We start from the raw sequence: 21,684 nt of genomic DNA, 5'->3' as shown, positions 1-21,684 counted from the left end.
TAATGGCTGTGTGTTGAGTTATTTTGAGGGGACAGCAAATTTACACTGTTATACAAGCTGTACACTCACTACTTTACATTGTAGCAAAGTGTAATTTCTTCAGTGTTGTCACATGAAAAGATATAAAAAAATATTTACAAAAATGTGAGGGGTGTACTCACTTCTGTAAGATACTGTATATACTGTATTTGTGTCATAGCATATACATATAGGCCTATTGCATAGAAGTGTCTTATGCTCACCAAGGCTGCACTTGTTTGATTAAAAATAGATACATATTATGAATTCTGTAAAATCATGTGGCATTAGCTATGTTTCCATCTCTCTGTTTTAATGCACATTTTGAAGTATTGCATCAGAAACGAGTGACGGAAATGCCAAAAAAAAAAAAAATCCCTTAATTCGCAAAAAAGTTTTTATGCTCACCTGAAGTAATTTTTCTTGTGCAAAAAAGGGTTAATGCAAATAACTGGAGATGAAAACACATTTGCCGAGTAAATTCCTCCATTCGCATCAAAAAAAGTCATGTGACTTTGCGCGATGGGATAACCTGACTAACCAGCGGACCGATTGTTTATTCGCAAATGTTTTATACGACATTCTAATTTTGCGCACAAATTAATTTCGCAACTTCGGATGGAAACCTGGCTACTGAAGAAAATTCAGCTTTTCCATCACAGGAATAAATTACATTTTAAAATATATTAAAATAGAAAACAGTTACTTTAAATTGAAATAATATTTCACAATATTACTGTTTTTAAAGTTTTTTTAATAAGTGTTGTGTCAGTGAGCATAAGAGACCTTTTTAAATATATTAAAAAGTCTTAATTATTCCAAATTTTCTTAATTATTCCACATTTTTAACCGGTTGTGTATATTTATTTTACACAAAGAGGAAAAATAGTGGCTGGAGCCACTGTGCAACATGGCACCGACACCCTGATGTTGGAAAACAGGACAGAGAACACGAGAAAGCCCTCTATGGGATTTTATATGTTAACACTATACGCTCAAAACTGAGATTTCATGTTATGATTTGTTCCCCGTTTCTGTGGTTCTGCCAGCTTGCCGTAATGGGATTTTACCGTAATCCCTCCGTAATCTCACTAGATTACTCTGTTCTCCAGATTAGAAGCTCAGGAACTGAATGGAGAAGGCAGTTCTGTGGTTTGGTATTAGTGTAATCTTAGTATAATTGGCTTCTAATTCGAAATCCATTGAAACGAATGAGTGAATAAAGGTGTTTTTATGTCTAGCTGTGCTTGCTCTGCCTTGAATAATGAGGCAGGGACTGTTGCTCAGATAGAATATTTCTTGCTTCTGTTCTCTGAATGAGAAAGGGAGTGCCACAGAATGGTGGAGAGAACAAAGAAACGAGTGCTGGCTTCACATTTTTACACAAGGGAATGCAGAAGAAGAGGGAAAAACAGTACACATAGTATTTCTAAAATTTGATATAGTATGGATAACCTTCGTAAATGACAAGTTAGCCGGTTTTTACAAAATATTGAAGACCTAAAGCACTTGATTCAAATAAGTGTTATTTATATAGAGCTTTCCAAAGCAGATTAAATGTACAATATAAGTTTTACCATCCTTTTTGTGGCCAATTTATACAACTTGGAAGAAAAGTGCACATCCTTTCATGAACATGACCATAAAATACTAAAATAATACATTTAGACATTCAGAATTTGCTTTTCAACTCTTATAAAAGGCATTAACATGCTTTTTTAGAAGTGCTACTGTGGTAATACCATGTTTTGGGCACTACCAAGTATATCTTTATTGAAGTATTACATGCAATTCCAAAATCCCATGATGTATTAATATGGCAATCCTTCAGTACCACGCTATAACCTTCTGTTACTTTTTTGTTAGAACATTTACAGAATGCATTGCATGTTTCTGTTGTTTTCTGGATATATTCAGATTTGATAAGAGCAGTACAAGATCTCAAAGAGAAAGAGAGATGCTTGGTACCTGCATCGCTTCCACCTGCCTGCCTCTCCCTCTGTTACCGTGACAACAGGAAAGCCAGTGTCATTCCAACAGCAGCAAACCAATCAACCCCGTCAGAGAATGACAAAACGTGTAGACTGCGTTCAGGACTCCATTGAACTGTATCAGGGGAGGAATGTTTTCACACTATGAATGATTTGAACAGCAATGTTACTATGTAACTGCGTAAGCTGCCACTGACCCGATCGTTTCCTGGAGAGGCCACAGCATGATGAACAGTCGACTGTTTGTTTTATGATCCCTTTTGTGTGTTCCATCCCGTATTTTTGTTTGATGTAGTATGGAGTAGGCCATGCAGGTATATGGGCTAAAGTTTAAGACACTCTGCTTTTGCCTGAGGGCTCAGGGCTCTGTAAACAGAATTGTAAATTCAACTGGGGCTCAAGGCTGCTGAGAAACTTTTGTAGTAAATGGGCACAGTTGGGACTCACATAGAGACTGTTATGACAGTTGTTGTCCAATTAAACGGCCCCACAAAATGTATTCAGTGGGGGCTGACATCTAAATTTAGCTTTTACCTGTGTGTAATTTTGTATAACTGTCAAATAATCTTTGTACTGACTTATTATGTACAATTTGAAGGTATAGTTCACGTGAAAAAATGAAAACTTTATGATTTTTTCGTTGTCATGTTGTTCCCAAAACAAACTTACTTTCTTCCATGGAACACCAAAGAAGATGTTTGAGGAGATAAAAAGAACATAGTATTACCTATATTCTAGAGGTTTAACACTACATGAATTTGGTATGGGTCTTTTGGTCCAAACAAATACAGCATTGTTTTAACCACTGATCATGCAGAGCTTAATTTGAAACTCTTAATTTAAAATATCTTGATTTTAACGAATCAATATTGATTCTTAAAGTCCCCCTGTAGTCAGAAATTGTATCCCTTAAAACTCATCTTTGATCATCAGAATTACATATTTAAATGTTTTTTTCTTGTAAAAATAAGTTTCTCATGCCTTAAAATAGCTTGAATGTAACTCTACATCCTTGCCTCATTTACTATACGTGGATCTATGAATATGCAATATGGAGCCCCGCCTCCACTCAGTCACACTAGCCAGGGCCTCCTGATCCACGGATAATGACTGATAAAACTATGTTTTTACTAGCGGACAACTACAGTGGATACTGTAACAGTCGTTAAAGTTACTTAATTGACGATGTTGTGTCCTCAACATGCCTTGAAGACTTGAATGCAGCCAAGTTTGTGATTCTTAATTCCGCGCCCGCGAGCATAGTGAAGTGCGACCACCAATGCGGGAGAGGTGGGTCTCACACCGGGCTACTTTTACACTGTTGCCGCGGGTTATTATTCAAGTTAGCGGTTCTAAATTCATGTTAAACCACAGCTTCATGGGTTTTTCGCTCTATTTTATTTTTGGTTTTGTGCTGGCAATTCGACTGGCATATTTTGCATGCAATCTCTATGCTATGATCTCTATGCGCGCCACGTTTGTATAAATGGAGAGAGGGATATGCTAGGAATCTATCCCTTGACGTGATTGGTTATTGAGTTTTGTGACGTAGCAAACCGAAGGCTGTTTCAGATGGCGTTTCTGGGACTGCCTTTGGGAAACTACAGTTTTAAGGAGAAAATACTCAGCAATGGTGTTTGCTATATTTTATTGCTATATAAAATATAGCATTTTCATATATTTATATAGCATTTTTGTTATATGCTTTTGTAATTTTAATTAGTTATTGATTTATATATTTCTTTATAGGTCAAATTTATATTTATATTGATTTATTTCAATTTATTTTATTTTTATTTTATATATTTCAGCTAGTTGCCAAAGCAATATTTTCAAAATTTTAATAAGTTGAAGTTATTTTGAAGTTGTTCAGTTTTTCATTATTTTATTTTATTGCAATTACAAATTTAACTGTTTATAATTTTATTTATTATTATTATTATTTATTTTTTTATTTTTTTATTTTTTAGTTAACCATGATGAGATGTGGGCTGTCAAACTCCAAAAGCTGCCAGAAACAGTCCATATGACTTGCTTGCTTAGTCTCACAAAGTCATAAACGTTAGTTTTGTTTGAGAAACAGACTGAAATTTAAGTAGTTTTTCACAATGAATCTTCCTCTCTTTTGTAGAACTTGAATGTCATTTGTATTTTTTAATAGATCAAGCCACCTAATGCCAGATATGATGTCATGCAGGATGTACAATCCCTTCAAAAGCTTCATGACATGGAAGTCACAGAGAGAAGTGACATACCAGATCAATATTTTTATAATAATACATTTTTAAAAGCATCAGCCAATGCACTTTGAATCAATACTCAAATCATATGAAAGGACTGAACAAATGAATGAATAAATCTGAGTTCGCTGCATTTGTTCTCAGTAATGCTGAGGCAAGCAGTTGGCACAGACGCAGCAAGTCTGACACGTTCATGTCGTATGGGGGATTCAATAGCCTGTCCATTTTTATTTAAAGCATGTTGGTTGGCATGCATTTAGAGTGATGTTACAGCTCCTCCCGTTTATCTCTGAAATGTGCCTCGTTCATGGCCGCTCTCTCTGCAGATTTCCCTCCATAAACCGGGAACGGGGAATAAATCACTCTCAGGAAAGCAGTGAAATCAATTTATTGCTAGCGAAATAAAACTCATCTTTTGTCTTTGCGAGTGCAGGGAGGACATGTACGAAAGCTCGGCTGGTAATTACACGTTTATTATGTTTTAATCATCGTCTGTCTGAGGTTTCACTGCTATCGGTTGATCCCTGATGGACACATACCGGGTTGGGCAGACTATTTGTGTGTGAAATCTTATCACGGTCTTTTTACCACTCCAGCACATCCACAGCTGCCAAGTGTTTAATTGCCAGTCAATTTCAAAACAAATTCGAGGGCAAATCTGCATTTTTATATTACTTGATTTTCATTATTGGTATTATTTTGGATTAACCACTTAAAAGTAACAGATACTACAAAGTTTTGTTTGCGTGTCACAATGCCTGATGCATTATGGGATGCCCTCAGAGGCCTCTATGATCAGTTGGGTGTTTTGAATGCCACTGACCTCTGATCTGTTTTGAGACAGTACAGGGGACATCTCCATGCTGTGATGATCTCCCTGAGGAAATCAGTGGAAGTCCACCATAGACATTTACATCTTTACATCAAATTAAATTGGCAGCACAGAGGCCAAGCCAATGAATCATATTTTATTGGATGTACTCTAGCTCACTGACTATGAATGCTCAATGAATACCAAATGTCAGTAAAAGAGCAGAGAAAGAGACTTCAACTCGTCAATATTCAGTTACTCTGGATGTCACACTGACTTCACAATAAAAATAACTTTTATAGCGGTATTATTAATATCCTATGCTCATTGCATCTCATTCATGAAACACAAACAGAACACATTTCAAAGGATTTACACAAAGGATTTCTTTTTTTTAATATATAAAATTCCATCCATCCTTGTTCTTCTTGTCATTAAAGTTTCCTTTGATGCTCACTTTACATTACAAAAAATCTGATACAATACTTTGCACAATAAAATGTGTCAAATTCAGATATGGCTTATCCAATCAAAATTTAGACCAATATTTTATTAGAAATCGTAGCTTTATTATGTATTGCTTTAGGAAAAATGATTATATAAATTATATATATATATATATATATTTTTATCCTCAGCTAGTTTCACTGGTTCTTTCAATAAATTGTTATTTGTGTATTTTTTCTAAGTAGCTCTGATTTGTTTAAATAACTATACTTACGACTGAATGACACGATTAAATCAAACATGTACCTGTCTGACCTGTTTGAATTAGCACATTGTTATTCAGGTAGCTAATGTGATTTCTTTCCACTCTATTAACAGGCTTCTGTTCTCAAGTGTAGCGGATGTATATTAGCGACAGTGAGATGGTCCACATATACCCGCTTCATTTGCTTTATATTTCTGCCACTTTTTCTAATTACAATGTTCTGGTCTACAAAATTCTGTATAATTACTAAGCTTGGCTTATCATTAATGCCCCCAGCGACAGACAGGAAGCCAACTTATCCATTATAAGGGCACATACATTTTCCCAACATGGCAAAGGTTGCTGAATTCGGAACCGCATAGTACTACTCTTACTACTTTTACCATATTATTATATTCTGAATTCAGCAGTTGTTGTTTTTTTCTCTCTGAATTTGTCAATTAGCTGTGGAATATGCAAAGTATTGCTCTTGAAATAATATAAATTGTTCTTCACCTCAAAGTGACAACAATTTAGCTGACAGACAAGGAGTATTTCCATCTTCATGAGTGCTTTTATCTATTCATTTTGACAGGCTGATTTCATATCACATGTGTATTTGAAAAATGACTTACTGCCCTTACTGACAGAGGTACTCTAAATTATTCAAGTAAATGCTGTAAAATGAACAGCCAAATCAAGTATGATAGAAACCATGGAGATATGCAGAGTAAAGTGTGTCAGTCCTTTGCAGGGACATGTGAATGTTTCTTTTTGTGAAAATAAAGGAAATTAGAACTAATGAATAATGCAGGAGATGGTAGCACTCAGTTATGCTCTTCAGAGGAGCCTTCGAGTGATGCTGTGTGTTTAGTGTCTTGTAAGGCAGATGCAGCATGTGGATTTATGTGCATTTGTTGATTCAGTCAAGCTATTGTTTTGCAAATCCTGTGAGACCCTTTTTCTAAGAACTGTTCTCTGACAAATAACAATAACATAACAATACTATCCCACTATGAATTCCTCAAGATGGTTCTTTCCATCTGGATTCAGGACAGTCGTAGCTGACAAAAATGACTTCTTAATTACATTTTTGTATTCCAATTTCGACAAAAGGGATAACCACATGTTACATTGTGGTATAAAGGAAATCAAGATGACTGCAACTGAAAATCGTTTGGGAAGTAAATCGGTTCATTTTAAATTAACCATTTCAAAAATTTTATTCAATTGAGCCATTGCTCAAAAGAATTCACAAAATTGAGGATACTCTCCCTGGAATGACCAGTTTAGTTTTCTTAGTGTGTCTCTTGATGTAGTGGCAAGAATTTGAAGTAAAAAATACATGTTGGCAAGAATCAGATGTAAGACAGCTAGACAAGAGAAAAAAATGTTTGGCATGGGGAGGGCGGTTAAATGGACGCTTTTACACAAATAGCCACAAGTCAATGCATTCTGAGGTTTAAGAACTATTATTAATGAAATCCAAAACCTAGTATATCTCAATCTTAAAGATGAAAATTGGGAATCATGAGCCAAAGTGTCTCTCCGTGTCATTTTGCTTTATAGTGGTGTCCATGAACTTCTAACATCTTGCAAGTCAAACACCCTTTGACAGGCCAATGTTTTGAAGTCTGCCAAAAGGGCAGACAAGGCCAGCCATCGATCCTGTGGTAATTGTTCAGAGCTTGGTCTCTTCCAAGAATGCCTCTTACAACCTCAGCATGACTCAATCCTTCCGTTCTTTAGCGGTTTGTGGAGAAGAAGGGTGAAAACAATCACGTGCCAAAGAACAAACGTGTGTTTATTCATATATGGAGAAGAACACTGGTAGCAAAACTCACTTTGATATGCAGATATACTGCCTCTCTGCACTCGTTGCGCAAAACCTCCTCAAGGGATATTGACTTTTTAGTGAGCGCTAGGTATTTTTGGTGAAACGACTTCACATTTGGGATGCTGGGACTGCAAAAGATGCTCTACGGAAGAGGGCGGCAATTCCCGCAATCAAAATGCTAATTTTACATTTCTAATTAGTAAATTACATGACACATTGAAAAGGCAGTTCTTGCACACAATGACTTAAACAAGCCTATGATCAGCATATTTTTAATTCTTGAATAAAAATCCAGCAACCAACATTCAGAAAACTAAAAACTAAAACAAAACAAAACAAAAAGCAACATAAAGCATAAACCAAATACCAAAAAAGCAAAACAAAATACCGAACAAAAAAACAGGCAAGACAAAATAAAAACAAAATGCCAAAACAAACAAACAAAAAAACAAAAACAAGCAAGACAAACGCAAACAAAATAAAATGCCAAAACAAACGAACAAAAAAACAAAACAGGCAAGACAAAAAGCAAACAAAAGAAAAGAAAAACAAAATGCCAAAAAAAAAAAACACGCAAGACAAAAAGCAAATAAAATAAAATAAAAACAAAACAAACTGTTTTTTAAAGGTTTACATAAGACAAAAACAAAACAAAAGAAAAACCAAAACAAAATTCCAATTTTTTTTTTTTTTAAAGGTTTACTCCACTGTCACTGATCCTTTAATCACTGTACCATACAGTATGTAGGTTCTGATGAATGAAATAGTATGAAATAATCTGACAAATTACTATTTGAACTGGTGTTGTCATTTATAAGCTGTGTATTGATCACTTGAGTGCAGATTTTCCTTTAATGTCTTTTTGGGATTCATGGTCATTGTGAAATTGCTGGGTTGTGTGTGGAATTGCTGGGTTGAAAACATCAAACATTGATAATGCTGACTTTATATCAATGCTGAATTTATATCAAATATTGTTCTAAAAACAAAGCAACCAGCAGAACAAACCGTAGGCTATGTGTGACCCACTGAAAATTGATCTACGCTGCACATCAGCAGGTCGTGATGCACTTAGTGCTGGTAGTGGGTCACATGAATGCTCTGTCCGGTTATTTGTGTTGACTAGCACAGTGTTTGGTTTGGCTTCCCATGCAGCTCATAACTAAATAAAACATATAGAGGAAGGATTATTGCAAGAGGTAAAATGTCATCCATATGCAAGATATTTCAACATTTGCAAAATATTCAAACTGGATAAGGCTGACATTGACTTTTTTATTATGATGACTTCTTCATATCTGTTCTGAATCTGATAAGATGCATCTGTTTTCCAGATTTGATGACCAAGGATGCATCACTAAGCTGGACTACCAGAATACACACACTGGGATCTACTGGCTGGAAATGAAAAAGTTCTGAATGGATGTTTTCACATGTGGAGAGGATGCTGGTCTCTTCATCCTGCTGACGTGGTCTCGGTAGTTTCGGGTGCTCCTCCGTTCCTCTTCATTTTCCATCTCCTGTTCTTCCAGAAAGGCCCACCTCAGCCCGAGAGAAGATGTGACCCAGGCAAAGGAATAATCTGGCTGCCTGTAGCCCCCTCCCTTTCTCCCACACGTTTGGCTCGTAGCTCCTTTCTCTCTGTCTTTCTCTCTCTCTCACTTGGTCTCTCTTGGAGATATTACCGCTTTCACCGGGGATGGATGTACCGCCTGAGACCAGCAAGCATGTAAAGAAGTCCACGAGTCAAAAGCTGGAGGATCAGAAAAAGGTAAGACATGTGGTTAATTCCTACAACTTCCACTGTCTTCCGCAGGGCTGAAAGTTCAAGACCATCAGCAGTGAGATGAGATTCTCCACGCTGGTTTTCTTGCTGTGCTCAAAGCTGCTGCTGTTTTTATATGTCCTGTTGGTTATTTATAAGCAGAGTTTCAGGTAGTTTTGCAGGGGTGTAGGAATGATCTGTAAAGTAGAGGGAACACAATGACCATTATTATCAGGTCCATTAATATTAATTGTTATCATGTAATTAAGATTGAGTAGGTCAAGAAATCCAGCCTATTATGGACTAGACCTAATATGCCTGGCTACATTTTTTTTTTATCATCCTTAATATCTTAACCCAAAATACAACTGTATTTTAAGACAATGAACTGTGAATGAACTGCTTAATGAAATAGATATATAATTTATTAGTTATTTTATTTTGGGGGGCTTTTGGCTTTTTATGTAGAAAAAAAGTTGGCATTCAACATAATGATTGGGAAAGGATTTCATATAATATTATGAAATAAATGATTATATGAAAGATTATTAAATATGTTCTCTTTTATTATCATTATTATTATTATTATCATCTATTATTATTATATTTAATTTTTAGTTTTAGTTTTCACATGGAATGATGGATAGCATATAGATGGAGCTGAATTTTACATAACCATTAAATAAATATCAATTGTATTAATATGAAATATTTATCCTTGTTTATTATATATTTTATCATATATACATTTTCTTTTTGATTAATCAATTTTTGGAAAAGGTTTTTTTTTTTGAAAAAAATTGACAATCAACATAAGCATGGGGGAGGGGATGAAAGTTAGGTTAAAGTTACTATAGGCTAACTTTTTTTCAGTTTACTGATGTTTGCACTGGTTAGAAGAACTGAAACACTTCATTCGGATTTGGAGTAGCACTGGGAAGTTGTTTAGCGCCTCAGGTCTGCTCTACATTCTACATCTAGGACACTGTCCTTCTGTCGCCCACACTGCAGGTGAGAGTGGAGCTCCTGCTCTAAAGTGTGATTAGTTTTTAACACTTCGCCTATGGACATGAGAGAAGTGTGTGCGCTGTTTGATCTGGATGGAGTCCCGCTGACCTGATTCTGGCTAATGAGGTACCTATGATAAGCCATCTTCTTCCCGAGAGTCCCTAACCTGCAGAAGACACCCAGTAATCTATCAGGCCTGACACCTGCAGCATCATTAGGAGTTGATGAAGTTAGGAACCAGACTTTATTGGGGTTTTTATTTCTGTTTTAGGCCTAACATCTACCAGGAGGTCCCATATTAGCTCTTTAACTATACAAGTGGCAGAGTAGGGGCAAAGAAAGATGGATGTGTATGTGTGTTGCAGGTGCAAGCTTCTGCTTACCTTTTGGAAAACTGGATTTTTTTTTATACAGTAATTAGATCCAGTTAATTTATTTAGTTTGCTTCGCTAGTTTTATTCAACATTTTCACTAAACACTAAATCAGATGTGAAAGTTCTTTTTTTTTTAAATTTATTTATTTTTAGATTTTGGAATTGCTTAGACAGCCCATCCTCATTAAGGAGATGTCTCTTGCTCAAAGCGTTGCTCTGGTGATTTTGAAGGATTCCATTAAGCCTCCATTATTTTTTGATGTTATTCTGGGTTTGATTGCTGCTCTCATGTGCCATTTGAGATTTGACGTTGCATTTACTTTACTAATTACAGAAATGTGTGTAATTTGTTCTGTACAGCACATGAGCAAAAATACTGAATAAGCAGACAAACTCAACATGCAGAAAAATGTGGAAAAAAAGCATGTGATTACAAACAATGCAAGTCATGTATAGAATTGTGCCCAAAACAAGCATGGTGTAATAAAGCAGTTACTTTTAAAAGGAAATCCATTTAAATCTAACCAGCCATAACCACCAATGAGCGATAGATTATGTCGATTACTTGGTTTTCCTTACTCTGAATAGCCCCACCCACTGAAATCTCATTGGTCAAAAATCCCACTTATCATAAATGTGTGTTAAGCATCAAAAATCTTCTGACTGGCTGTGATTGTGTCACATCACATTGCGGTTTCATGTTCAGTGTGAACGCAAATCGCTAGTTACTAGAAACTGGTTGAGTCTTAATCAATTTTGCTTTATGTACAAACAGTTTTGGAAGAATGAATATAATTTTTTTGGCAAGACATCATAATAGAAATCTATGGAAATTATGTACCACTGTGTCGGTTGTCAGCACACCACTATGTTGATATTGTGACCTTTCCTTCTCTGTGTGTTTCAGCGGTGATTTAGACCCAGAGACCTTCTGGCTCTCACAAAAAACTGACGTAAGTGGAAGAAAATAAGAAACTGAAGAAGCAGCTTCTTTCCTTCCATTTTCTCATTGTAGTGAATAAAAGCTTTGTGTGGACAGACGGCTTTGATCATCAGTTGCGGAGTGCCCAGTGTCCTCCTCATTCAACATAATCATACACTCTTACGCTAATGGAAAGAAGCAGGTCAAAATACAATGTAAACACTGAGAGCTCGCTTGAATTAGAGTAGTGAAGTATTGATGAAGAGGTGTCCTCCACGGCTTTCCACTCGGCTCATGTGAGTTTGAGATAGAGATGGCCAGAGGTGTTCGCTCTCGAAACGGGGAAACACTGCATGCTAATGGACAGGAAGAGCTGTTGAATATTTATGAGAGAGACTGACCATCAAGTGTGGCACTAGAGGTTTACCGATGGTTTCAAGAGGTGTCCATGAGGAGAAAATAGGAGAATATAGGAATTCTGTTCATACCAGAGATGTTTGGCTGCATAAGCTTGAGTTCTTGAAGTAGTATTGAGATGGACAGATCTGATGTAGGTGGTTTTCACCCAGATGTGATTGTTGTCATCTGAAAGTACTTATGTATTTTGAAAGTACTTCAGAATATGGTTTTAGTGTTGGAGTGCTGTTGTGTATTTGGATAACACAGTTTTTCTCATTTGAATTCACATCAGATTCTCTGGTCAATTGCTTAGATTTTAGTCAATTTAGTAAAATTGACTAAAAATGTGTACTGTTGTTTTGTGGTTACCATAGCAACATGTGCATTTTATCCAAAAGTTAAAATACTTTCATCATTTACTGTCATGTTTTTTTCTGAACTGTATGGCCTTTTTTCTTTCATTGAACACAAGAGGAGAAATTTTGAAGGATGTTAATACCGCTCTTTTCCCACATCATGAATGTGAACTGAGAGAATAAAGACAAAGTATATTTTGCATAACACTACTTTTATCTATCATGGAAAAAAAAAACATGACAGAACTTTCATTTTAAATTTGTGGAAAGTCGGTACAAGAAGACTTGCAAGTGAAAAATGTTTAAGTATATAAGTATATAATATCATCCAAGCATAAATCAGTTGACCCAGTCAGTTATCTGTAGTATCAGTTAGGGGTGGCTCGATACCACATTTTCAGAACCAATCCCGATCCGATACCAAAAATGCCGATACCGATATCGATCCGATACCTGGGCAGTTTTTTTTTTTAATCAGTGTTGAATTTTTATACCTCAGTGTGTGTTGACCTGATCATGACTTTTTTGTGTTACTCACAATCTGCTAAATATAGACAACTTTATTGTAAAGAAAAACAACAAATGAATGAATATATAATTATAATCTATGACAAAAATGCTCTCTAGTCCAGTGTTGTGATCTAACAGACACCAACACGATTTTGAAAACAGCACGAAGATAAAATCCTGCAAGATAAAGTCCTTTTATGCAAAACCAATCTTTATTTACAGATCAAGTATAATATTAGGAACATTTAATAATCTTGCAGAGAATTTTATCATCTTGACTCGTAACCAAAAACGGCACGCAGTTTGAACGCTGAATGGAGGATAACAGACAGCCGCAGCGGAGAGAAGAGTTTACATGAACTTGACTTAAATATTCGTCTGTACCTCACATTAAACTATGTAACGGCTTCAGAACACTTGAAATATAATGCATGAAAACTTTATGGTGTTTTATAATCTGTTTGTGGCTTTTGTGGGGCTTACAATAACACTATAGTATACGCACAATATCAGATTTGGATCGGTCTCTTCTGACCGATACCCCGATCCGGCAGAAAATACCAGTATCGGAGCGATACCGATACTGAATATCGGATCGGCGCACCCCTAGTATCAATGGGGAAAACATGTACAGCTATACTAATGCATGACGTATGTCCTATTAATAATTTAGATGGCACATTTTAACGCTAACATCAGCATCAAAGAGATCATTCTCACTGGCTTTCCTTGCATCTTTCGATAAGAAACCAACGATAACTGCTTTGACTGTGTCATCATATATGTAAAATTAAACAAATGATTTAAAATAATTATTTTATTCATTGATTTGTAAAAATTTCAAAATAAATATATAAAGAAAAAACAACAAGGGCCAGATTTTCTAAACAAGACAAATTAGCTTGAAAGAGCAAATCCATGAAAGTGGTAGTGGGAGTGTGAAGTTCTGTGGGTGATCTAATGACAATACGCAAATTAGAGAACAGACACAGCCAGCGCATTTCCATAACGACCAACGCAATCTACCAAAAGCAGCGCAAATTAAAAATAACGTGGCTTGCCAACTGATATTTTTGGGTAACATCTTCCTCTGGCATTCCAAACAAGTTAACATAAGTGGAGAAAATTCTCTCTCGTTTTACACACGCTCAGTTCTCTGCAGTGCCTCCTCCTAGAGGCAATTATCACAGCCATGTCAAGCGCAAAATGGGTTAAGACAAGCGTTTTTTTGGGGCAATAAAATAATAGTGCAAATACCAGTAAATTGTAAACCAGTAATTTTTTTTTAGGTTATACTGCTCAGTTTTATCTGCTTTTGTTTTAGGGTTTGCGCCATTTTGAATGATGCAATGTCTTGACTGATTCTGAGCGCGCCCATGCATTAATTAACCAAAACACCCCATTGCTTTGCATATCTGCACAATCTGCTCATGTGCAGCAGACTAGCCACATTTGACCAGATGCGTATTCCCCATTTAAATTGGACCAAAGGGAAACCAAGTTTCTCATTTTCCTTCTGCCTATAGCAACCTCCAGCAAAACGGCCGGGCTGAATGGAGGAAACTGCTGCGTTTGGCAACTCTGCAGGGCTGTGTTCCCAGCAGAGTGCCCAACTCCACAGAATGTGACGTGCTTTATAATAAACAGCTAGATAAATGCGCAATCACTTAAACACAGCACCATGGCTCATACAGAGGTTATTGTGTCTCCTGCTCTGATTATTAAACCCGTTTGCGCTCCTGCCGCCCACTTTACTCTTATCAGCCCTTTCGGAGCACTAATTCTTGTGGCCCCTTTTGGGACGTGCTGGCTACAATGAGCGATTTATATTACATTATGTATAGAGTCTGAGGGAGTGTGAGTATATGATACGGTTAATTGCTCCCATTTATCTTGTCTGGAGGAAGGTAGATTCTTTAGCATAGCCCACCTTCCTCTTGCCCATCCCTGCATGCTGGGAGGATCTGATAGGTGGGTATTTCTGCATATTGGAGTTGAGAGGCAGTGGTCCACGTTCTGTCTCCACTCACACCTGCTCTCCATTAGTTCGGCTTGGCAGGGAGCAGCACGCAATTATCAAGGCCTCCCTGAGCTCTGCGGCCAATAAGAAGGAGCTTTGGGTTTGCTGACACTTGTCTGACAAATGCCTGCTGTGCACCACCGTTACCTACCACTGACATTGGCTGTGTTCAGAATAGCATTTTGTGTGCGGTATGTACTGTATATTGCACGTTATGCTGATTTTCTCAATGCCTTGTATATTTGCTAAAATGTGCATTATTCATCAAAGCGGACAGCAAGGAGGTATGCGGTTTCCGATAATGCAATATGCTTGACACGTACTTGACACCTTCCTTTTTCAGTATGACTTAGGAAATCAAAGCAATATATACTGCAATTACTGCACATTTTTTTCTTGACTCATTATTTTATCCCTCCACCAAAATACTTTCACCTACTTTTACAATTAGATTCCCTATGCCATCATCTTATGTTCCATCCAAATAAATATCTTTTTTTTTTCATACTCTTTATCATAAATATTAATTTGATTTTTTTGTGTTTTATTTATTTTTTTCATATTTTCATTAATGTTGGCAGTACAATTTTCAAAGTCCCCACCATATACGGAATAATTATGACAAACCTGTTTTTTCAATATATATATATATATATATATATATATATATATATAGTGGATGCTGCACACTGGTGGTGGTTGAGGAGACCCCCACGATTGTAAAGTGCTTTGGGTGTATTGCAATAAAGCACTACATAAATGCTTCATTCATTCATTCATTCATATATATATAAATTTGACATAATATATTACATATATATTTAATATAAAAATATTATTATTTAAATATATTAAAACATATTTTAATTATTTATTGATAGTATTACTTAATTAAATGAATATACATATATTAAAATACATATCAATTGCTCATATTGCTTAGGGTTATACATAATAATAATAATAAACAATAATGTAATGAATATTAATTATAATATATATTAATTATTATATACCGTGTACTTTGCAGGAAGCAGTATATTTGCATTCCATTTTTGTGAGTGGCATCCAATCACTGTCGAGGTCTTGTCAAAGGAAGTCAGTATAATCTCAGTATCATTGCTGTAGTGTCTATGAGCCCAGTGCTTTGATGTCGCCATGCCCTCATCGTTGGCAAATGTATGCTCTTAGCATTAATAAACTGGGTCTTTATGGATGTCAGATGAATAATTGAAGAATCTACTCATAAAAACACAGTGCTTCTCGTAACATTGTTGTAACCACGCTTGAAATGGGATGTTGTTTTCCTTTGTAACAACTTGAAAAACTATTTCGCCAGCTCTATTACACAGCTTGTCGCTTTTAATTTGCTTCTACTCTTTTTAACAAGCCTGTTTTTTCTTTAAAGGTTAGCATGTAATTCTGAATCTTCCTTTTTTGTTCAGTTTTATTCAGCTATAAACCTGTTTCCTGGTTCACTGCATGACAAACATGTTTTATCTTGGGTTAAATAGTGATTTAGCGCTGTGTAACGTGAAGGACCTGCAGTCAGAGGCAGGTGTGGGATGCAGTTTGGGTCTCTAATCTTCTTATCGTGAGTTGGCACACAGTCTATTGGGCGACGTGGAAGCAATGAACCCACTTGACCTCGGGCTGACTGCTCCTGGCAGGAGCAGCACTCCCCTACGTCGCAGCAGTAGCACGCTAATTCAAAAGAAGCCCCCTTTGCCCTGCTCCCCCTGTGATGCAAGTCTGTTGCTGGTCTGGGTTTGAGCCACTGGGGGATTAGCTGGACGCACAAGTGCCGGTGGCACCGTGCCGAAGAGTCGGACTGTCTGGGTGTCACAATATGACTGAGTCACCATAAAAATGTAACCCACAGCTTACAGGAAACTGTGAAAATGCGAGAGGAGAAATACAACATTTGGCCTTTTTTCCAACAAGAAAGGAAATTTGTTGCTCAGAGTCGACTTTTAAAAGAAACATCACTTTTGCACGCACACGTCAGTTGGCTGTAATCAACATTTTAGTCTCTCCGTGTCACTCTGTCTGTCTTTCTCTCCTTCTCATTTCTTAACCTTGGCAGTTTGTTGAGTGTTGGGAAAGAGAATGAGGCGTCAGTGGTTTCACATCTGTTGTTTGTCTGAAGTTATTATTTTACAGTTTTAAGGTAAATGACAGGTTATATCCATTTATTACTTTCATTTATTTAATTTTTTTACTATTATTATTGCTCATGCTAAGGGTTGAGGATTTGTGCTATATAGACATGAATTATACCTTAAATTGTGCGATATGGTGATTCGTAAGGCCGATCAATATAATATAATATAATATAATATAATAAATATAATAAATATAATATAATATAATATAATATTGTTTAACAATAGTTTAATAGAAATAATGTGTGGTCCTTTTGGCCATAATATGTCAGCTTAAATGTATTTACTTTTATAGAGGTAGGGATGCAATGATATATAATTTTTCTCAGGCTCTGAGTAAATGTTGTGTTGCACTTTATTTTTTATTATTATTTTATTTTATTTTATTTTATTTTATTTTATTTTATTTTATTTTATTTTATTTTATTTTATTTTATTTTATTTTATTTTATTTTATTTTATTTGTTTTGTTTTGTTTTGTTTTGTTTTGTTTTGTTCAACAATAGGTGGTGTCCATTGATCATTTGGCTACACTTCATTGTTTTAAATTTATTGGCTTGTTTTATTCTTTGGACCGATAGGATAACATTAAAAAAGTAATTTCTCACCATACTGATGTGACATCAAAATATTTTTCATGCGAACAACCATTCAGAACACTTTGACTGATGATACACAGGGCAACATTTTGAGCAATTTTGTTGGGCAACTTTTTTTTTGAGCAATGGTGCTTGGACACTTTCCCATTGATAATGGTTATCAAATTTCTATCTGGATATTTTAGATCGTTGTGGGCCCTGTGATTCACCTGGTTGCCCGTTGACGGCAACATTGCTCAAAAAGTTGCCCTGTGTATCATCAGCCTTTAGCATCAGTATAGCAACACAATGGTAACCACCCAAAAGTCTAGCATCCTAGTGCCAATAATATTATTGCGCTCACATTTCCTTCATAAAATGCTTCAAAGCAATGTCATGACATAAACCTAGTCTTAACACTAAGCAAATTTTAACACCATATCGTCACAGATAGATCAGTTCTAGATTCAAATTCTGCCTGGATGGCTCATTGAGTTTCAGATCTTGGCGGTTTTTCCTCCCAGGGAGCTTTATCTTGTGGAATACATCCCCCACAGCCCTATCTAACCAAAGAATTCAAATAGCTTCCGTAAAGCTCCAGGAATCCTTGTCCTTCCTGCTTTACCCATGATGCCAGTCTCTTTGGTTATTGGTTGCACTGTGATGAGGAGATGAGATTGCTTTCTCCTCCAGCTCGAATATCCTTCATTGATTGTGCCTATGCAGAGATACAGCAACGCTGTGCCTGTTAGAGGCCGGCCTTAAATCACAGGGAAGCACATGCGCTTACAGAGGGAATGGGAATTCAAATGGATCGCCAGGGCTGTATGGAAAGTATATGTCCACCATAAACTTTCATAGCAGGCTTTCTCCAGCTGTATCGACGCTAACATGCTGATTTCCTGAAGTCAGAGAGGAATATTGCAACCTAACCCAGCAAAATCGTTGAAATAGAATCCCATTATTTGACTAGTGAGGCGAAAGTGTAAGTGAGTTGCATTGTGGGCTGAGGAATAAAAAAAGAACAATTTGTATCTAATATTGCAACCAATATAAATGGTAATCATTTTGGGGCTTCAGACACGCACTCTCTCACGTTAATCAAAGAGCCTGGAAGCACATGGCTCTAAATCTAGTTTCAGGACGCCCTATCAGAAATCAGAGCTGACAGTATAGTGGTAATCGTAAGTCTGGCACTAATTCAACAAAGCTTGTCATATTTCTTTTCCCACCTAATGGGAAAACTCAAGGTTCAGTGACCTGTACAATGAGTTTAAACTCTGAACACTGTGACTCGCTGTATGCCTCTTTATTAGAGCATATTATGCCGATGCTGAGTGCTTAAGAGTTGGGCGGTTTGATTTCAGACCTCCATATACGCTTGGCTGGTGATTTTTCATTTAGTTACGATCATCAGGTTGCATTCAGTCATAAATTTGCATTCATGTATACTTGAATAAGTCATTCAGTGTATTGCAATCAGAGGTGCAATTCACTAAAAGACTGAATAGCATATATTAAAAATTTAATATATTGTATAATTAAATAACCCACTGTGTCTGTATGGATTTATTCATTTATTGATTTAAGCGCATGGAATTTGCTGTACTAAAGTCTGTCAATGTATTGCAGTTAATTAACTAAAATATTGAATTGTATTTATTTATTCATTAATTAATTAAAATAATTACACTTCCCTTATTTGCTTATTTGGATTGCAGAGAGGCCAACATGAGATCAGATCAGTGGGTACTTGGGTTAAAAATGCTATCAAAATGAACAAAAATGCCCTTCAAATTCAAGATACTATTGACTATTGTGCTATTGCAATTAATACCTGTATAACTGAAGTAATTGTACAGACCCAACCACACAATCTCTTTATTTTTATGTTAGAAATGTTCAAATGATCACAGAGGTACTAGGATGAAAGTTTCTTGTTTCTTTTTACACACTGATATAGTAGCAACCAAAAATAACGTAAATCAACATTCAGAATAACTTGGGGCTGGTTGTGTTGGTGCCGTAATGTTTGATTCAGATCAAACAAAGATTATATTGGGTAACCAGATATTCTTCTCAAGCTTTTTCCCAGTTCACCAGTCATTTTCAACCCTTCCGGGACGAGTGGATGGTCTATTTAGATATAAATATCTTTGCTCTGACAGCTCTGACTCCCACACTGCATTGCAATATAAACAAACATGCCTGTGCACATAGCGCTAATCACTTGCTTAACTTATAGACGATGCTATTCATTATAAAAGTGTCATATCAAATGGTTTAAAATACATATGTTAAATAACTAAAGTTGTTGATATTCCTGCAGTTGTCTAATCCACATTATATAAGTTTGCAAATAATTTTGAGGAAGTTTCCAACACATTTTTACACTACTATCCTATTTCCTATTCTATTTCAGCACATTTAGTGGCTGGTTTAATTGTATTGTGTTGATTCCATTCCATGCTGAAATACTGTTTGCATTACTGTTTACAAGTGGTGCAACTGTGATTTTACAAAATGATAGATGTCTGCACTTTTATATCCATGTCATTTAAATTCCCTGTAGGGTTGTTTTTCAGCATATGCCTTGAGTGTAGTGTATACATTGAAACTGAGCACTTTGTGTTGTTCAGAATACATACTGTAGCTGCTGCGTTTCTGGTGGCATCTTGTCATCTTTTTGCACTGATATACATTTTACCTGAATCAAAAACGTAGCAGCTCTTGTCAGCTTATTTTCGTATAAACAAACAGTAGGTTTATTCTGTCTACAGAAACACACACACATCCTGAAAGCTGCATGGTGAAGAATACCACCTCCGCTCTTTGCCCATCAAAGCTCGAGTCATTAGTACTCTTCCCACCCTTTCAACCACAGTGTTTGTTTTTGTTACATGTGGTCGACGGGAAATATGACGGATAACTGACGTATTGTTACATCTGCATTCCTCAACAGCAGTGCATCATTTTCCAGAACCTCAGGCTGTCAATTTCCATGTGTGCTATTCTATTTTCTACCTGCGAGTTGTGTTGTGTTGTGGTCTCACATTACTCTCTAAGAGCAAGTGCAATTGTTGTTTCTTGAACAACATGTTCATGCTTTTTATTGTCTTGATCATTTTTTACAACCTAAAAATCTCTTCACAAATTAAAACAAGCCTTTAAAACAGGAAGAAAAAAAGAATAATATACACTACTTTTCAAAATATTGGGGTCTGTAATTAAATAAATTAATACTTTTGTTCAGCAAGGATGCATTAAGTAAAGCAAAAGTGACAGTAAAAAGAGTTTTCAAATACATGCTGTTCCTCTGAACTCTACATTAATCAGAATCCTGTAAAATTGTATCACGGTTTTCTGAAGGTTGTGACACTGAAAAATGGTGTAATGGCTGCTGAAAATTCAGCTTTGTCGTCACAGGAATAAACTGTATTTTAAAATATATTAAAATAGAAACGGTTGTTTTAAACTGCTGTTTTATTGCTGTTTTTGTACTGTATTTTTGACCAAAAGTCAAAAGAGACTTCTTTCGGAAACCAACCCCAAACTTTTGAATAGTAATATGTGTTTATACTGTATATACGAAAACATGCATGCAAATTTTGAACTGATTCTGTTATTGAAATTCAGAAAAGCAGTTTAAATGATCCTGGTTTAATTAAATTTAGTTTAAACTGCATGCGAATGTCTTTTAAATAATGCATTTTCTCAGCAGACCTATCTCAAGTTTAGAGTAGCTCAAGTAGAGAGATTTCTTAACTTTTATAATGATTTCAAGTGTAAAATGTAGAAGCACAGTTGCATGGTTTGATATCTTCCCATCTGTTGCAGTCAGAAGCCCTGGTCACAGGGGATTGTGCAGTGAGGATTGGTGTGTTTGTGTATAGCCACAGTTACATCTGTCACAGGTGACTCATGAGTTGTGGGGGCACTTTGCACCATGGGATACAGAGCAAGAGGAGCTGGAGGGATATTTGTGTGTGTCCTTATGGC

General features: G+C 36.1%; 1 protein-coding gene across 1 annotated transcript in view; it reads left to right on the top strand.

The window, feature by feature from the left end:
• Nucleotides 1-21,684, top strand: part of nav3 (neuron navigator 3) — a 322,550-nt gene that overhangs the window by 66,462 nt on the left and 234,404 nt on the right. The window contains exon 2 of the mRNA XM_058772574.1: nucleotides 8,923-9,359. Within this exon, the coding sequence (XP_058628557.1) occupies nucleotides 9,288-9,359 (72 nt within the window). The 5' untranslated portion in view covers nucleotides 8,923-9,287. The remainder of the gene's footprint in view (nucleotides 1-8,922; nucleotides 9,360-21,684) is intronic.

The sequence above is a fragment of the Onychostoma macrolepis genome, chromosome 04, assembly GCF_012432095.1.
Source record: "Onychostoma macrolepis isolate SWU-2019 chromosome 04, ASM1243209v1, whole genome shotgun sequence".
Taxonomy (NCBI): domain Eukaryota; kingdom Metazoa; phylum Chordata; class Actinopteri; order Cypriniformes; family Cyprinidae; genus Onychostoma; species Onychostoma macrolepis.
This window is presented reverse-complemented; position numbering and strand designations above follow the sequence as displayed.